The 17932-nt window shown below is 42.8% G+C and overlaps 1 protein-coding gene across 3 annotated transcripts in view; it reads right to left on the minus strand.

Moving 5' to 3' along the window:
- Positions 1-17932, minus strand: part of LOC137376446 (tyrosine-protein phosphatase non-receptor type 14-like) — a 268323-nt gene that overhangs the window by 45788 nt on the left and 204603 nt on the right. For all 3 annotated transcript variants that reach the window (XM_068045035.1, XM_068045032.1, XM_068045034.1), the window contains 3 exons: positions 16388-16475; positions 9274-9362; positions 8078-8165 (listed from right to left, as the gene is read on the minus strand). In XM_068045035.1, the coding sequence (XP_067901136.1) occupies positions 8078-8165; positions 9274-9362; positions 16388-16475 (265 nt within the window). The remainder of the gene's footprint in view (positions 1-8077; positions 8166-9273; positions 9363-16387; positions 16476-17932) is intronic.

Here is a 17932-nt window from a genome sequence, read left to right on the forward strand (position 1 = left end):
ATGCAACCAGCTATTTTTCCAAAAGCTTTCTTCAGAAGAAGAAATTTTGAAAACCCTTCAATTGGGAGAGGTAAAAGATTAACTGATGTAATGGATTCTACAGGGGGAAAATAGATTTTTTTTTTTTTAAATGAATGATTGGATTATTTGAAGTTGCATTGATCTGCGATGCTACCCATTCAAAACCCATCTTGATGGGCTCCAATATCACCTCTTCAGTTTTTGTGATTTGAAGAAAAGCTTCCAAATTAAAGCTATTCTAATCTGCTATTTGAGGTGTCACATCCTGCCATATTTGAAGATTTGAATGGCTTTTTTTCTTTGAAACTTTAAACAAATAAACCCTTCTTCTGTAATCTAGCATTTACCAAATACAAAGGCTAAATGTTGAATTTTGTGTTGATCTGAGTTTGGAACAAAAAACGATGAAAAGCATCCATATTTAGTTTTTAATAGTTGCAATTTTAGTCATGGTAAGTAACTTCATATCCCACTGCACGTTCTTTGTAACTAATTATTGTACATCATGTTTTGCGAGCTGTCAGCGTTTTTAAAGCTGTTTGATCTGTTGTCAGGTACATTGCTGAAAGCAATGCAGTGTTGCCAGGCCTGAATTGTTCTGCCAGCTCCATATTGGCGAGGGATATATGGAGCTTTGGCTCTGCATATCTGCAGGCACTTGCACATAAATGGAGTTGGACTTGCATTGATACAAAAGCCTCTAGTTTCAAATTGCTCCTATTTTAATGCCAGCATTGTTCTGTTTAAAATAAATGTCTGAAAATAATACCTATCGGAAAATATAGGGCTGGATTTTATAATCTTGAGAAAAACAGCGACCCGCCTGTGTGGGCCGCATGCCGTAGAGCTGCCACAATCTTTCATGCGGCAGCTCATTTGCATCCCTGGCGCGCGGGCCTCCCCTCCCCCCGATCACATGGAGGGGGCAAACTGTCTGTCCCCGGCAATGGCATCAGCTGCCTGTCAGCCCAACTGGATAATTTAAATATTTAAAGATAAATACATCTCTTTTGCCCCTCTCCCACCCCCCTCATAACAATTAAATTAATTATTTGCCCTTTCTACCCTCAAAACACAACTTTATCATCTGACCTTCCCCCCAAAACTGCACAAACTTTCAATTACTACCCTTCCCATCATCCCCTGCACCAGTGACGTTAATTTGACCCTGTATTCCCCCCCTCTGCACTGATAAACTTACCCCCCCACCCCCCCCACCAGTGTTGTGCCTCGTATCCCCAGACGGGATCCGAAGGCACGGGAGTGCCAGCCACCGGGCTGAAGATCGCATCAGGACATCAGGAGGTGACGTGAGCTTAATTCAATTAATCATTTAAATTTACTTAAATATTCAAAATGGGGTCCCATCGCCGAGCAGCAGGAGGGCCACCGCAAGGCCTCGCCACCGTCGGGAATATTGGGCCAGGCCCTCCCAGCGTCTGGGTGCGTGGCGGCCCTCTCCTGGAGGAATTTTCCAGCCACCCCCCCTCCACGAAACCCGACGTCGGGGGTCGGTAAAATCCAGCCCATAGTCAAAACTGTGTTGTATAAGTGGTCTCAGTGAGTACTCATGTCTTTGGTAAACAAGTTTGCTTGTACTAAATGGCTTTGCCCTAATGCTTCTATGAGGCATCCCAATTCTACTCAAGTTGTCTTTCTTTTAGATGCCATGCTTTTAGTTGTCACCCTCCAGAACAGCCTGCCACCTGACTCAGTTGAACTACTGTAAAGAGAACTGGAAGTGGTTCAATAGGCAGCAGGCAAGTATGAGTTTGGGTCAGAAAAAAGATGTAAAATGGCCAGATTAGGTACTGAAACAAGAATTGGATAACAACGCCAGTTAATAGGTTCAACAGCCTTTTCTTGTTCCTCTGTTCTTGTGCCATCATGAATAAGAAACTGACTTCAAACACAACTGAAGTTTTCAGTTGCTGCTTTCTCTTGGACTTTTTAAAAATGTCATCCTGTGAAACAGCCATTAGTGCTGACCAATCATAATAGAGCACTAATAGTGGCAAGCCAATCTTTTAGTCAGATAGTGCAGTGAATGTTCAGCCGCTCACCTCATGTAAACATTCATCAGAAAATCAATAAAGGTACAATCCCTTGATTTATACATGGTGATAGGCCAGATCCTGGTACATATTTAGTGACACACATACACAATCTGAATTAATATAAGCTGCAGATACAAGAATTCAAATGCATTCAAAAGAATTAGTGACTGTTAATTAGATATGGACTAATCCATAGATTATCTACAACATGGTTTTATTGCACACATAGAGGAATGGTATCCAGAAGTTTATGCTCCATCGTAAACTTCACTTAAATAAGCAGTGAAGGGGAGACTGGATAAGAAAAGCAAAATGTAGACTTGTGAAAAGAAGTGCGGGTACCTAGAATTTGAATCTAGTGAAACAAGTAGCAACATATTGCAATGCACAAAGAAATTTTTGACTTCCCCTTAACCTTACAGCTTCGAGAGTGGTATCATCACCATAAGGGTTTAATACAAGTGACCTGGCAGGAAGTACTACCTCTAGTGGTGGTTTTCCCTGCACTGCCAAGGTACAAGACTACAAGCTGCCATATTCAGTCACATTCGCTGGCTGCGGGGTGGACTGCACAATCCCTTTGCAGAGGCCTTCTGTTTACATTCTCATGTTAATATTGGTAAGAAAAGCTAAAGAAAACAAACACTACAGGGTTCATGTCTCTTTGAAAGATACAAAGCCAAAAAGGCAGATGCTGACAATGAACAGAGTTTTTAAAATATCTCTGTTCAATCTGAAACAATAAACAGAGATCAGCTAGACATCTGTCACTCTTTAGTGTTAGAAAAGTATCTGGAGCTCTGGACATTTCTCTAGTAACAACACACAAAATGGTAATTATCAATTTAATCAAGAAGTGGAGTGTCAAAAATGGTAAATAATTAGTCATCAGGAATTGAAACCCAAAGCCAGACACTCTGGTTGAGATTGGGTAGCTCACCACATAGTATCACAGAATGATACTACATGAAAGGAGACCATTTAGCCTATTGTGCCTGTGCCAGCTGTTTGAAAGAGCTATCCAATTGGTCCGAATCCCCTACTCTTCCCTCATGGCCATGAAACTTTACCCCATCAAGTATTCATCAAATTTCCTTCAGAAAGTTATTGAATCTGCTTCCACCACCCTTTCAGACAGTGCACTCTAAATCATGACAACTTGCCGTGTAAAAAAAAAATTTCATCTCACCTCTGGTTCTTTTGCCAATTACCTTAAATCTTTGTTCTTCCATCTCTGGAAACAGTTTCTCCTTATTTACTCCCATCAAAACCCCTCATGATTTTGAACACCTCTATTAAACCTCCACTTAACTTTCACTGCTCTGAGGAAAACAAACTTAGTTTCTCCACATAACGGAAGAGCCACTCCCTGGTACCATACAAGTAAATCTCCTCTGCACTCTCTCTGAAATCTTGACATACTTCTTAAAGTGTGGTTCCCAGAACTGGACACGATACTCCAGCTGGGGCCTAACCAATGGTTTAAAAAGGCTTAGCATAACATCCTTGCTAATGTACTCTATTCCTGTTTATAAAGCCAAGGATCCCATTTTTTTTTTTTTTAAACAGCCTTCTCAACTTGTGCCACCTTCAAAGATTTATGTACATAAACTCCCAGGTCTCTCTGTTCTTACACCCCTTTTAAAATAGTACCATTTAGTTTATATTGCCTCTCCCCATTCTTCCTACCAATTTTTTTTTAATATCATTCGTTCATGGGATGTGGCAAGGCCAGCAAATATTGTCCACTGCTAATTGCCTGTGAGAAGATGGTAGTGAGCCACCTTATTGAACTGCTGCAGTCCATGTGGTGTAGGTACACACACAGTGCTATTAGGTAGTGGGTTCCAGGATTTTGACTCAGTGAAGATACAGGAACTGAGATATATTTCCAAGTCAGGATGGTGTGTGAACTTGCAGGTGTTGGCGGTGTTCCCACGTGTCTGCTGCCCTTGTTCATCTAAGTGGTAGAAGTCACAGGTTTGGAAGGTGCTGTCAAAGAAGCCTTGGCAAGTTGCTGCAGTACATCTTATAGATGGTAGACACCAGTGGTGGAGGGATTGAATGTTTAAGGTGGTGGATGGGGTGCCAATCAAATGGATTGTGGTTGAGGTTCATGATGTCTTTGGAGCTACACTCATCCAGACAAATGGAGAATATTCCTCAACACTCATGACTTGTGCCTTGTAGATGGTGGTGGAGATGAGGTACTTGCCTCAAAATACCCAGTCTTTGACCTGCTCCTGAAGCCACAATATTTAAGGGACTAGTCAATTAAATTTCTGATCAATGATGGTTGGGGATTCAGAAATGGTAATGTCACTGAACGTAAATGGGAGTGGCAAGACTTTCTGTTGTTGGAGATGGTCATTGTCTGGCACTTGTGTGGCACGACAGTTACTTGTCACTTATCTGCCCAAGCCTGAATATTCTTTATGTCTTGCTACATGTGGGTACAGACTGCTTCATTATGTGAGGAGTTGCAAATGGAACTGAATGCTGTGCAATCATTAGCAGAAATCCCCAATTCTGATCTAATGATGGAGGGAAGATCATTGATGAAACAACTGAAGAGGCTTAGGCTGAGGACACTGCTCTGAGGAATTCTTGCAGCTGAGGAGGTCCTGGGGCTGAGATGATTAGCCTCCAACAACCACAACCATCTTCCCTTGTGCTAGGTATGACTACAGCCTGTGGAGAGTTTTCCCCCTAATTCCCACAGACTCCAATTTTACTAGGGTTCCTTGATGCCAGATTTGGTCAAATGCTGCCTTGATGTCTATGGCAGACACTCTCACCTCACCTTTGGAATTCAGCTGTTATGTCCATGTTTAGACCAAGGCTGTAATGAGGTCTGAAGCCAAGTGGTCCTGGCGGAGAATACATCATTACACAATTTTCTGTGTTAATTTCACCAGTCTATGTGCTCCTGAAGTCTGTTACTATCCTCCTCACTGTTTACTACATTGCTGAGTTTTGTGTCATTTGCAAACTTTGAAATTATGCCCTGTATAGCCAAGTCCAGGTCAATAATAGATATTATAAACATAGAAATAGGAGCAGCAGTAGGCCATTCGGCCCCTCCAGCCTGCTCTGCCATTCAATAAGATCATGGCTGATCTGATCATGGCCTCAACTCCACTTTTCTGCCTGACCCCCATAACCCTCGACTCCCTTGTAGATCAAACATCTGTCTGACTCAGCCTTGACTATATTCAATGACATAGCCTCCACTGCTTTCTGGGGTAGAGAATTCCAAAGGTTAACAACCCTCAGAGAAGAAATTCCTCCTCATCTGTCTTAAACGGGATACCCCTTTTTGTGAACCTGTGTCCTCTAATTTTAGATTCCTCCATGAAAGAAAACATCCTCTCAGCATCTACCCTGTCGAGCCTCCTCAAAATCTATTACATGTTTCAATAAGATCACCTCTCATTCTTCTAAACTCCAATGAGTATAGACCCAACCTGCTCAACCTTTCCTCATAAGACAACCTCTTCACTCCTGGAATCAACCTAGCGAACCTTCTCTGCACTGCTTCCAAAGCAAGAATATCCCTCTTTAAATAAGGAGACCAAAACTGTACGTAGTACTCTAGGTGCGGTCTCACCTACACCCTGTACTGTTGTAGCAAGACTTCCCTACTTTTATATTCCATTTGCCTTGCAATAAAGGCCAACATTCCATTTTCCTTCCTAATTACTTGCTGTACCTGCATGCTAACTTTTTGTGATTCACTGACAAGGACACTCAGATCCTTTCTCTACCGCAGCATTGTGTAGTCTCTCTCCATTTAAATAATGATCTGCTTTTCTATTCTTCCCACCAAAGAGAATAACCTCACATTTTCCCACATTATACTCCATCTTCCAAATTTTTGCCTACTCATTTATATCTATATCCCTTTGCAGACTCCTGTCCTGTTCACAACTGGCTTTCTCATCCATCTTTGAACAGTCAGCAAATTTGGCTACAATCCACTCAGTCCTTTCATCCAAGTCATTTAGATTGTAAATTGTTGAGGCCTCAGCACTGATCCCTGTAGCAGCCCACTAATTACAGTTTGCCAACCTGAATATGACCCATTTATCCCAACTCTCTATTTCCTGTTAGCCAATCCTCGGTTGGCATCTTTTCATCTATGAAAAATGATGGACATGCAGCAAACAATCCATTTAGGTGGGGTATCTTCTCTTGGTGCACCTTTGTTGATGGCCATCCTTAAGAGGCAGGTTTTGCCACAAGTGCTGCAAGTGATGCTGCCAAGTGATGCTGTGAGTTGTTCTTTTTGATATTGGCGCCTGTTGCCAAGTTGCTGTAGCAACTGGTCATCGTGATAGTGCACACCAGTCCACAGGATGTGTCACCATTTCCCTCTCTCACCAGCTAGTGACTCCCAAGTGCAATTGTCGAATTTTAGGTCCTTCCTGTCACGCTTGCAAGCATCCTTGAAGCGCAGCTTTGGGCGCCCCAAACCTCTATGCATGCTAATATAACACTATACCGTGAGCTCTTACCTTGTGCAGTAATCTTTTATGTGGCACCTTATCAAAGGCCTTTTGGAAATCCAAATACACTACATCTACTGGCTCCCCTTTATCCACCCAGCTTGTTAAAAAAGAACTCAAAGAACTCTAATAAATTTGTCAAACACGATTTCCCTTTCATAAAATTATGTTGATTCTGCTTGATTGTATCAAAAAGAGTAGTCCTAATACCGAAACGTGGGAACACGTTTGAAACGTGGGAACATGCCTGAAAAACAACCATCCACCACTACTCTCTGCTTTCTGTCCCTTAGCCAATTCCATATCCACACTGCCACAGCCCTTTAATCCCATAGGCTTCAATTTTGCTAACAAGTTCAATAATGAGGTACTTTATCAAACATCTTTTGAAAGTCCATTTATACAACTTCAACCGCAATACCTTCATCAACCCTCTCCATTAGTTCATCAAAGAAATTAATCAAGTTAGTCAAACATGATTTGTTAGTTTTGGCTGTCATTTATCAACCCATATTTTTTCAAGCAACAATTAATTTTGTTTCCGATTATTGTCTCTAATTTTCCCCACGACCAATATCAAGCTGAATGGCCTATAGTTGCCGGGTTTATCCTCGCCACTATATTGAACAGGGGTGTAACATTTTCAATCTTCCAACTCCTCTGGAATAGCTAAGGAGGACTGCTATTTTCACCCTTACTTCCTTCAGCAATCTAGGATACCTCCCATAGGGAAAGACAACTTTTCTGCTTTGGGTAAAGCCACCCTTTCAAGAACCTCCTCTTTAACTATTTTTAACCTATCCAATTTCTCTACTACCTCCTCCTCTACTGTGACATTGGCAGCATCCTCTTCTTTAGTGAAGACAGCTGTGAAGTACTCATTTAGTACCGCAGCCATGTCCTCTGACTCCATAAGATGAAGAACTGAACATGAGTCATTCTGAATTGTATTGTTCATCTAATTATCATTTTAGTAACTGGTTCCTGGAAAATGTTGATGAGGATTCAGATGATAAATCAGATTTTCTGAAGTAATGCTCTAATCTTGTTAAGCTAAATGAGTTAAACAGGAAGTTTTACCTTCGATTTCAAAAAAGGGAGAAATTTGAAGAATTAAGGTTTGTAGGTAGAGATAATGTCACTTTGAATATTGTAGTGTGCTCAAATTTAATTCAGAGACCAATTCAACAGTTGATGTGATACTATCTGGAACAACACAATCCAGCAGATAATTGAATCAAGGCAGTTAGGATAAGTGTAAAAAATATACCATTGCAGCATAGGTATGTAAAAGGCATTTGCTCCAAGCTAGGGTAAGAAGATCACAAAAGATTCAGGATTAAACAGTATTATAGACAACTTGATGAAGATATACCCCAGAGGCAAGCTCCAAACTACTGCTGAGGATAACAGAACAATTTCAAAATAACTGTTAAATTACGATGAAGTCAGAGGTTTGTAATGCCAGCCGCTATGGTTCCAGATACTTACAGTATGAAATGGAACAGTTTCTTCTTTGCTTGTTAACTCCACGTTAATAGAAGACTTGTTGTGCGTAATGTTTCCAATTTCATTCCATCTGCAGGTTTAAAGATACTGTGTATTATCGATCATGTTTATATTTTATTCTTCCGAGAACCGGTTTGTCAACTCTAATCAACACTAAATGCTGGGGCTGAGAGCCCATAGAAACTCCTCACACAGAGGGGGGAATTTTATGCTCTCCCCCACGGTGACGTTGGAGGCGGGGAGAGAATGTAATCGGGTGGGATGGTAGCAAGGTGGGGATCCCACCACCTTCCCACTTCCACCCAAATTAAGTCCAGGTGGGAAGGCCTGTCAACGGCCTTGATAAAACGCACCTTGATAAAAGGCACACTGCCAGAATGAGGGACTTGGCATCAGGAAGGGCGGGGAGGGGGTGGCCCTGCTGAGAGCCACCCCCTGCCCTTACTGCAGACCCCCCCCTTACACCCACCTTCCCCACAACCCCCACCCCACAAAACCCCGCCCGTCCTGACTTAGCTGTCGTCTGGTTCCAGTGCCTCGAGTAATTGTTCTACAGGCCGCAGCCACCACCTCCGCAGAGGCGCTGCTCAGTTAAAGAACTGCGGGACTCGAATTGGTTGACAGCTCTCAGCAGGCAGGACTTCTGTTGCCAGGGTCCTTGATCCCAGTGAAGGCCTGCCACTCTCCACTTAAGTGCCTAATTGGCGCTTGTTTTGGTGGGCCACTCATATTAGAGGCGTCGCGGGGTTGTCTGTGTCACTTTTTCCAGACGTCGAGACCCCTGTCGCCAAGACAAAATCCCATCCAGAGTTACTGGATAATTCACTGTAATGAGGTGATGGATTTCATTCTGGGACAAAGAAGAACTGAAAGCCATCACATAATCTGAAAATCAACTGGTTGGAGAATGCAGGAGGGGAAATTATACAGAGTAGGACTCACTGTAGGCTGTTCTTGCACATTTGTTCAGTTCTTGCCCATATAGTTCATTTCTCGGATGAAGGAGCAGCACTGTGCAAGAATATCAAAAAAAGGAAGCAAAAATGCCCTCAAGGGAGGAGGAGGAAACGGGAGGGTGCTTTACTCATCAAAAGATAAAATGTGTAACACAGATTTAGAACTCAAAAATTTTAATTCACTTGTCTAAGCCTTTGCTCCAATGCAGTTTAGCTGCTTACCTGTATGTTACAGTCGGCCGTCCATTCCTGTGCTTTACAAATATTCCCATAAAAGAAATGCCAATAACAGCATCATTTCCAAGGTTATCCTGTTAAAGGAGAGCAAGTGCTCATTTACAAGGTGAAACCTACACAACACCCGACACATATACATGTACAAGGTTACCCTAGCATATCTCCAACCAAGGCTGCCATTACTATCTTTATTCCATCATTATAGCAGGACACTTAGGAAAATTCAAGGTGATCAGACAGAGTCAACATGGTTTGTGAAAGGAAAATCATGTTTAACCAACTTATTGGAGTTCTTTGAAGAAGTAACATGTGCGGTAGATAAAAGGGAACTGGTGGATGTACTGTACTTAGATTTCCAGAAGGCATTTGAGAAGGTGCCACATAAAAGGTTATTGCAGAAAATAAAAGTTCATGGTGTAGGGGGTAACATTTGGCATGGATAGAAGATTGGCTAGCTAACAGGAAACAGAGTACGCAATAAATGGTCATTTTCTAGTTGGCAAGATGTAATGAGTGGTGTGCCACAGGGATCAGTGCTGGGGCCCCAACTTCTTACAATTTATATAAATGACTTGGGACCAAAGGTATGGTTGCTAAATTTGCTGATAACACAAAGATAGGTAGGAAAGTAAGTTGTGAAGAAGAAATAAGGAGGCTACAAAGGGATATAGATAGGTTATGTGAGCGGGCAAAGATCTGGCAAATTATGTGAGAAAATGTAAAATTGTCTATTTTGGCAGGAAGAATATTATCTAAATGGTGAGAGATTGCAGAGCTCGGAGATGCAGAGGGATCTGGGTGTCCTAGTGCATGAATTTGCAAAAGGTTAGTATGCAGGTATAGCAAGTAATTAGGAAAGCTAACGGAATGTTATTGTTTATTTCGAGGGGAATTGAATACAAAAGTAGGAAGGTTATGTTTCAGTTATACAGAGCATTGCTGAGACCACATCTGGAGTACTCTATACAGTATTGGTCTCCTTATTTAAGGAAGAATGTAAATGCACTGGAAGCAGTTCAGAAAAGGTTTACTAGACTCATACCTGGAATGAGCATGTTGTCTAATGAGGAAAAGTTGGACAGGCTAGGCTTGTATCCACTGGAATTTGGAAGAGTAAAAAGCGACTGGCGTGAAACATACAAGAGTCTTTGAATATTTTTAAGGAAGAGGTAGATAGATTCTTGATAAACAAAGAGGTGTAAGGTTAGCAGGGGTAGGCGGGAATGTGGCGTTGAGGTTACAATCAGATCAACCATGATCTTGTTGAATGGCGGAGCAGGCTTGAGGGGCCGAGTAGCCTACTCCTGCTCCTAATTGATATGTTCATATGTAATTTGTTTACTAAGTATCAATATATGTGTTACAAATTTGGGTCTGCTTTGGATATTCGCTTGGGTACAATGTTCCTAATTGCTCCCGTAAGCAGTCTGAATGTCTTACGTTTAAGAGTGTGCCCAGATTGCCCAACAACCATATGCTTTGCAAGCAAGAAATGACCCAATATTACTACTTGCGATCTGAACTGGATAATCTTATCTTTCGCATGTGCCCTTACCTGTGCCTTTCCAACCTTTCTAAAGGTGGACTGAGAAAACACAATACAATGAGATCAGATGTCAATGTTTTAAGCTGCTTTATGGTATAGTAGGTGGGGGTTGGGGCAAGGGTGCAGTTGCGAGGTTCTCACAGCTGGTCGCCCTGAGGAACACAGACCTAGTGTCCTAGGCCCAACCATCTATAGCTGCTTCATCAATGCCCATCCCTCCATCATAAGGTCAGAAATGGGGATGTTTGCTGATGATTGCACAATGTCCAGTACCATTCGCAACTTCTCAGATACTGAAGCACTCTGTGTCCATATGCATCGAAACCTGGACAACATTCAGGCTTGGGCTGATAAGTAGCAAATAACAGTTGATGACAGGCAATGACAATCTCCAACAAGAGACAATCTAAGCATCTTCCCTTGACATTCAATGGCATTGCCATCACTGAATCCCCCACCATCAACATCCTGGGGGTTAGCATTGACCAGAAACTGAACTTGACCAGCCATATAAATACAATGGCTACAAGAGCAGGTCAGAGATTGGGAATTCTTCAGCAAGTAACTCACCTCCTGACTCGCCAAAGCCTGTCCATCATCTGCAAGGCACAAGTCAGGAGTATGATGGAATACTCTCCACTTGCCTGGAAGAGTGCGGCTGCAAAAGCACTCAAGAAGCTCGACACCATCCAGGACAAAACAAACCACTTGATCAGCACCCAATCCACCAACTTAAACATTCATTCCCTCCACCAAATTAAACATTAACACGCTCCACCACCGATGCACATTGGCAGCAGTGTGTACCATTTACAAGATGCTCTGCAGCAAATGGCCAAGTCTCCTTCAACAGCACCTTCCAAACCTGACCTCTACCACCTAGAAGGACAAGGGCAGCAAATGCATGGGAACGCCCCATGGCAAGTTCCCCTCCAAGCCACATACCATCCTGACCTGGAACTCCCTTTCTAACAACACTGTGGTAGTACCCACACCAGACGGACTGCAGCAGTTCAAGATGGCGGCTAACCACCACCTTCTCAAAGGCAATTGGAGATGGGCAACAATGCTGGCCTTGCCAGCAATGCCCACATCCACAGGAAAGAATAAAGACAACGATTTTACTTGTGGGATCTGGAGGAGCTCTCCTGCTCCTCCTAGTGTCACTAAGGAAAGTTTTTTAAAAAAACTTCCCAACAGTTTTAACTGGTGGGGGAAACAAAGGCAGATGTCCTATGCAGAAGCCAGTCAAAATACCATCAGGGTCCCATGTATGTTATGTGACCCCAATTTGAAGTTATGAATGTGGCTCTTGCAAAAGTCGGGCCTACACCTCATCTGCGGCCAAAACCAATGGTAATAGAATGGAGAATTGGAAAAATGGAGTGAGAAATGGAGTTCCTCCATTTTAAATGCCCCATGCTGCATTCCTGCTGATCAGGCAGATCATTCCCCCTAAAGATTCAAACACAAACATTATGAAAATAGTCACAATTCTAAATGGTGAGTTTTGCAACACATGGCATACTGAAATATACAATTACAGTAAATGGGCTAACACAGGGTACAGCAGCTTGAAAATAATTTACTACATTTTTGGCGGTTACCCAAGTACCAGAATTTAACTTTTCAGAATCCTAGAAGGAATACTGCTGGATGGTACTTAACATTTCAAACGAAGTACTTAACATTCTCAAATTCCCAAAGTACTGTTATGTGTAATGTTTCAAAAATCACCATGGAAGTGATATCTCAGCTCATATGTTTACAATCTAACAGTGCTATTTGGCGATATTATATTTATGTAAGTTCCTTCTTTCTCGAGGGTCAAAGGAAATGGTTTAAAATTGCAGATGTGTATCTTATTAAAAAAAACATGGCAACACAGAAACCATCTTCAAACAGAATTTTAAACAGCAGTCTTGATTTCCAGCTTGGGCCAAGACCAAAGTGGGATTATGGTAGGAAGAAATTTTCACTTGCCAGAATTCACATTAACTGACCCTGTCACAGTACTTGAGGTCAGCCTAACTTTAATAATCCAGGCAAGCTCCTAGGAGTATTACTGCCTCTGAATAGAAGCTCACTATTGAGGGAAAAGGGTGGAAACTTGTTTGTTGCTGTAGGACTTAAAAGCGTAACTCCAAATTTCGACATCCGAGAATGTCATTGAGGCCCACATGAGGGTAAACAGCTCTCCACCCTTGGATCAGCAAGAAAACAGTGGAAATGATACTCCATAAAGTTAGGCAGGGGATGAACACACTGTTTGGGTCAGAGAGATGCAGGCACTAAAGGAGAGCAGTACTGCAGCAGAGGGAGATCATAAACAGAACAAAGTATAAGAAAGTAGCAGATCAAGTGCAAATTTCAATTCATCATGATATTCTTCTTCTCATATTACTTTTTGCCAACTTCACCATGAGACTCTCGCCAGAGTAAGACCCGGACCTCATCCGTGGCCAAAATCAATGGCAATAGAATGGGGAATCGGCAAAAACAGAGTGAGAAATGGAGCCCCTCTCTTTTAACTGCTCTGACGCTGCATGCCTGTCGATCAGGCACAGTTTAAATCCCCTCCCTAAAGATTCAAACATAAAGATTGATCGTACCATGACTCCTCAACAACCCATTCCAACCTACCTTCCTCTTTGCTTCCTCTAGATATGGCTAAGGAAAAAAAAAGTCCTCTGCATCCAGTTCTGCTAGCACTTTAGAGCTCATTCTATCCCTTTTATGCACCAGCAAAGAGAAATGCAAAGGGACTTAGAGAGCGAGCCAGAGAGCAGCACACTTCATGAGACACAGAGCAGAAGCGAGGAGTAGTAGCCGAGGATGCAACATGAGGAGGAAGGTCAAAAGATATCAAAAGGAACTGAGCAAAAGATATCACCCCTCAACTGAGGTCCAAGGGATCCAGATCTCTCAGGTTCTGATTTTCAAAGAAGGATGTTTTCATCAGAATGAATGTAAGGACTTAGGATCGCGTCTTCTGATACCATGCAGCAGATAATGGTTTGAATGGAAGTAACCATGACCTGCATATATTGTATCCTGATTGCTGTGCCATAAGGCTAACTGTCTGCTCTGCAGTGAAGGGCCCTATGGTAGAAACCCTAAGGGCAGTCTGTGCTTCATCCATTGGCACTCAAAACCTCTGTCATTGGGACCAAAGATACCAGATTGGAGAAGGATGCCACTTCAGACCTCCAAGCAATTGGGGCTGAGTTGTAGACAGAATCACAAGTGGCTTCATGATCTGTTAGCAGATCAATAGCTATGCAATGCCAATACTTAGTACGAGTGTTATCATGGTGAGGTCTTTCTCGCTTTGAGATTTGGAGCACCTCAATCCTATTGGCAAACAACAGCCTCATGCACTCCTGCCACTCAGGCACTATCTTGAAGCATCAGGTAATGTCTAAGAAGCCACATATCACACAAAAAGTGATTACAATAATATTTGGTTGCACTAAATGTGGTTTTCAGACATTGCTCTTTTCAAGCTTTGAAAGTTGCTTTGAGAGCTGTATGATCTGTCGCTTACAGGGAAGGTTCTGTAGATGATGGCAAGTTAGTGGTGAGAAGAGGGAACACGTCAACAATACTCTTCATGCAATGGGCAGATTTGGTCAGCAAGTGAAAATCTCCTGTATCATTGAGCACAGACATGCCTTGCAGCCAGTATAGGGTTGTCCTTTGTAACCTCTTTAATCTGCTGTACCTGCTTCCCAGGCAAAGAATAAGAGCACCTCTGCTTGTATCCTCCAGTGTATGGATACCACTGTTTGATTTTTGATTTGATTTAGAGATACAGCACTGAAACAGGCCCTTCGGCCCACCGAGTCTGTGCCGACCATTAACCATTTTTATACTAATCCTACACTAATCCCATATTCCTACCACATCCTCACCTGTCCCTATATTCCCCTACCACCTACCTATACTAGGGGCAATTTATAATGGCCAATTTTACCTATCAACCTGCAAGTCATTTGGCTGTGGGAGGAAACCGGAGCACCCGGAGGAAACCCATGCAGACACAGGGAGAACTTGCAAACTCCACACAGGCAGTACCCACGATGTCATGCATCTCTGATGCAGCCAAACAGCCTGACCTCCCTCAATTGTTCCTCGTTTTTTGCTTCTATGAGGCAAATGTTGTGAAGAATGCCCACTGGGAAACCTACTGCATGACGTCTTAAGGGGGGAGGCAACTATCACAGCAACTGGCAGAAAGACAGGTGGTAAGGTAACATGGTGCCAAAAGAAGTTCTAAAGTTGGGAGAATAATACGGAGTCTACAAAGTTATAAACCTTCTGTGCCTGGCTCTTTATATTTACTTCAGTTTACTCCATAGCAACTAGCTGCCCTGGATGCCTGTTGCATATGGTGTGATTACAGTTGAACTTAACTGAGGCAGTAATGACAGAATATGAACTAGCACATCACTGTACCATTATTGCTGCAAATGCACCATTCTTTTCAGGATGAACACTTCATTGTCCAATGGAAATTATGGTAGCAAATCTGGCATGCTCTGAAGTGTGGGGGAAACTAGTGTACTAAAGGGGATCTGGTGTAATCCAGGCTATTGTATGTAATCACATCCAACCTAATAAACAAGTGCAGGTTTTGAAATTGTAGACAATGTTTATTTTTACTTGCTAAAAAAGTACTCATTAGAAGAATGGGCTCCTGAAGAGGAAAAAAGAAGCTGTTGAATTTTTCAATGTTAGTAGCCATGAAATATGTAACTTGAACTGAAACACTGGAATACCACCTCCAAACCATACCCCATCTTGACTTGGAACTATATCGCCATTCCTTCACTGTCGCTGAGACAAAATCCTGGAACTCCCTTCCTAACAGCACTGTGGGTGTACCTGCACCACATGGGCTGCAGTAGTTCAAGAAGGTGACTCACCACCACCTTCTCAAGAGCAGTTCGGAATGGACAACAAATACTGGCGTTGCCAGCAATGCTCACATCTCATGAATGAATAAAAGAGAAAAAAATGCTAAATATTATTAAAGAACATTCTATAATAAAGGTCCTCAAGTGCTTGTCTATGATTCTTCAGCTCCATAACTGGTATAAAAAAAAAATCATTTTTGAGGCTGATGCGAATCTCATAATTCGACTTCAGACTTTTGTTTCTATTCGCCCACTGAAAGAATGAGCAGTCGGTTGGTAGGATGGGGGTTGAGGCTTAGCAAGTGACTGGCAAGCTGTAACTCCTGCAACCTCAAAAATACTATGGTGGATCACAAATGTTTCCTTAAGGATATGGTTCACATTTGAAAATTGTCTGCATTGTCTCCTTTGCAGCATTGAGGTTGCTCACATTGTAATGCATCGGCATCACTCTTTTAAAAAAAAAATCACCCTCTTTGCTAATTTAAATTCTAATTCAGTTTTTCTACAACCTGTGTTCAATTACGTCAGTCCCACATGAAGAATGTTCAAAATAGACTTACATTGCATTGGTGACAATCTAAAATATTTGAAAAGATATCTTTTAATAATAAAGTGATAACTCCTGATGTACCTTAGCAGGAAAGCTTTCTTGACCAAAGCCTTCAAGCTGTTCCACTTCCTTTATATAGAGCAATTCAGCTTCTGCAGGTGGCATCCCACTGGGAAGAAAGAAAAATTTAATCCAATACACCCACACTCCTTAAAGTTAACAGTTACCCTATTCAAATACAACAAGCCTGTATTTATCAGTGATAGAATTCACACAAAAATACTGCAGTGGAACCCAATTAGATGCAGCTTAGAGAAGCTCCAATCCTTAAAACATATGGCAAGACATGCCAGGGCATGCTCTCCCACTTCCTAGATTTGACTCTATAGCAACATGAGAAAAGGATAGCAAGATGGTTGCCTTTCCCCAGTCCCTCTCAGGAATGGTGGGGGGGGGGGAGGGGGAGAGGTGGAAAGGGAAAAGCAGGAAAAACAAAGGGGAGGATTTCATGCTCTCCACCGCAGCAGGCTTGGAGGCAGGAGAGCATAAAATAAGGTGGGATGGTGCTACCACCTTCCTGCCTCCACCAAAATTTAGTCCAGGGTAGGAAGACCTGTTAACGGCCTCCTCCTGCCAATTGAGGCCCTTAACTGGGCAATTAACACCCAATTAAGGGCCTTATACCGCCGCCGTTGCAATTAGCCATGGGGCAGGTGGCTCTGTCACCGCACAGGAAGCACAGTACGAAAAACTGTGTGGGCTGTTTCCCAGCTCCAGGGGTGAGGGGGCCTTGTTAAAAGGCACTTAGTACTTGAATGAGAGACCCGGCATTGGGGAGGGAGGGGGCCTGCTGAGAGCCACCTCCTGCCCTTGCTAACAATCCCCCTACACTCCCATCCCCCAAGAGATCCCACCCGCACTGACCTACCTGTGGCCTGGATCCAGCGCTGCTCCAGGGCCTTGGGTAGGTGCTCCACTGGCAGCAGCCACTGCCTCTATGCTGGTGCTGCTCAGTGGAAGAGCTGCCACCCTCTGATTGGCCGGCAGCTCTCCGAGGGCGGGACTTCCGTCGCCGGGGTCCTTGATCCCTTGGAAGACCCACCGCTGTCCACTTAAGTGCCTAATTGGCACTGGATTTGGTGGGACTTCCACTGAAGAGGCAACGTGGGGTTCTCAGTGTTGGTTTTCGCCAGCATAAAATCCCAGTCAAAAACTAACTAAATTAGAAGAACTAATCTTTGGCAAGTCAGTCTGTCTGAACAAATGTAATTAATATTTGGGCACAGGATACAGAAAAGAACAAATCTGCCATTATGTAGCATATCAACATGTCTTTTTAGGATGTCCCACAGTGCTTCAAATCCAATGCTTTACTTTTGAATTTCCCTATTGTTATGTGGGACAATGTGGCATCCAATCTACACACAGCAAAGTCCCCTTAACAGCAAGTGAGTTGGAAGATCAGTTACTCTATCTTTGGTGTTGATCGAGGGAGCAATGTTGTATAAAGCTTCAGAAAAATCCGTAACCTCTACAAAATAATGCCATGGAAGATATTTTGCCCAGCTGAGCCACAGGAACAGGAAGACAGGGCCTCCATTTAACTTTTCATCCAAAGGTCAGCAT

This window comes from Heterodontus francisci, chromosome 13 (assembly GCF_036365525.1).
Source record: "Heterodontus francisci isolate sHetFra1 chromosome 13, sHetFra1.hap1, whole genome shotgun sequence".
NCBI classification, from domain to species: Eukaryota; Metazoa; Chordata; class Chondrichthyes; order Heterodontiformes; family Heterodontidae; genus Heterodontus; species Heterodontus francisci.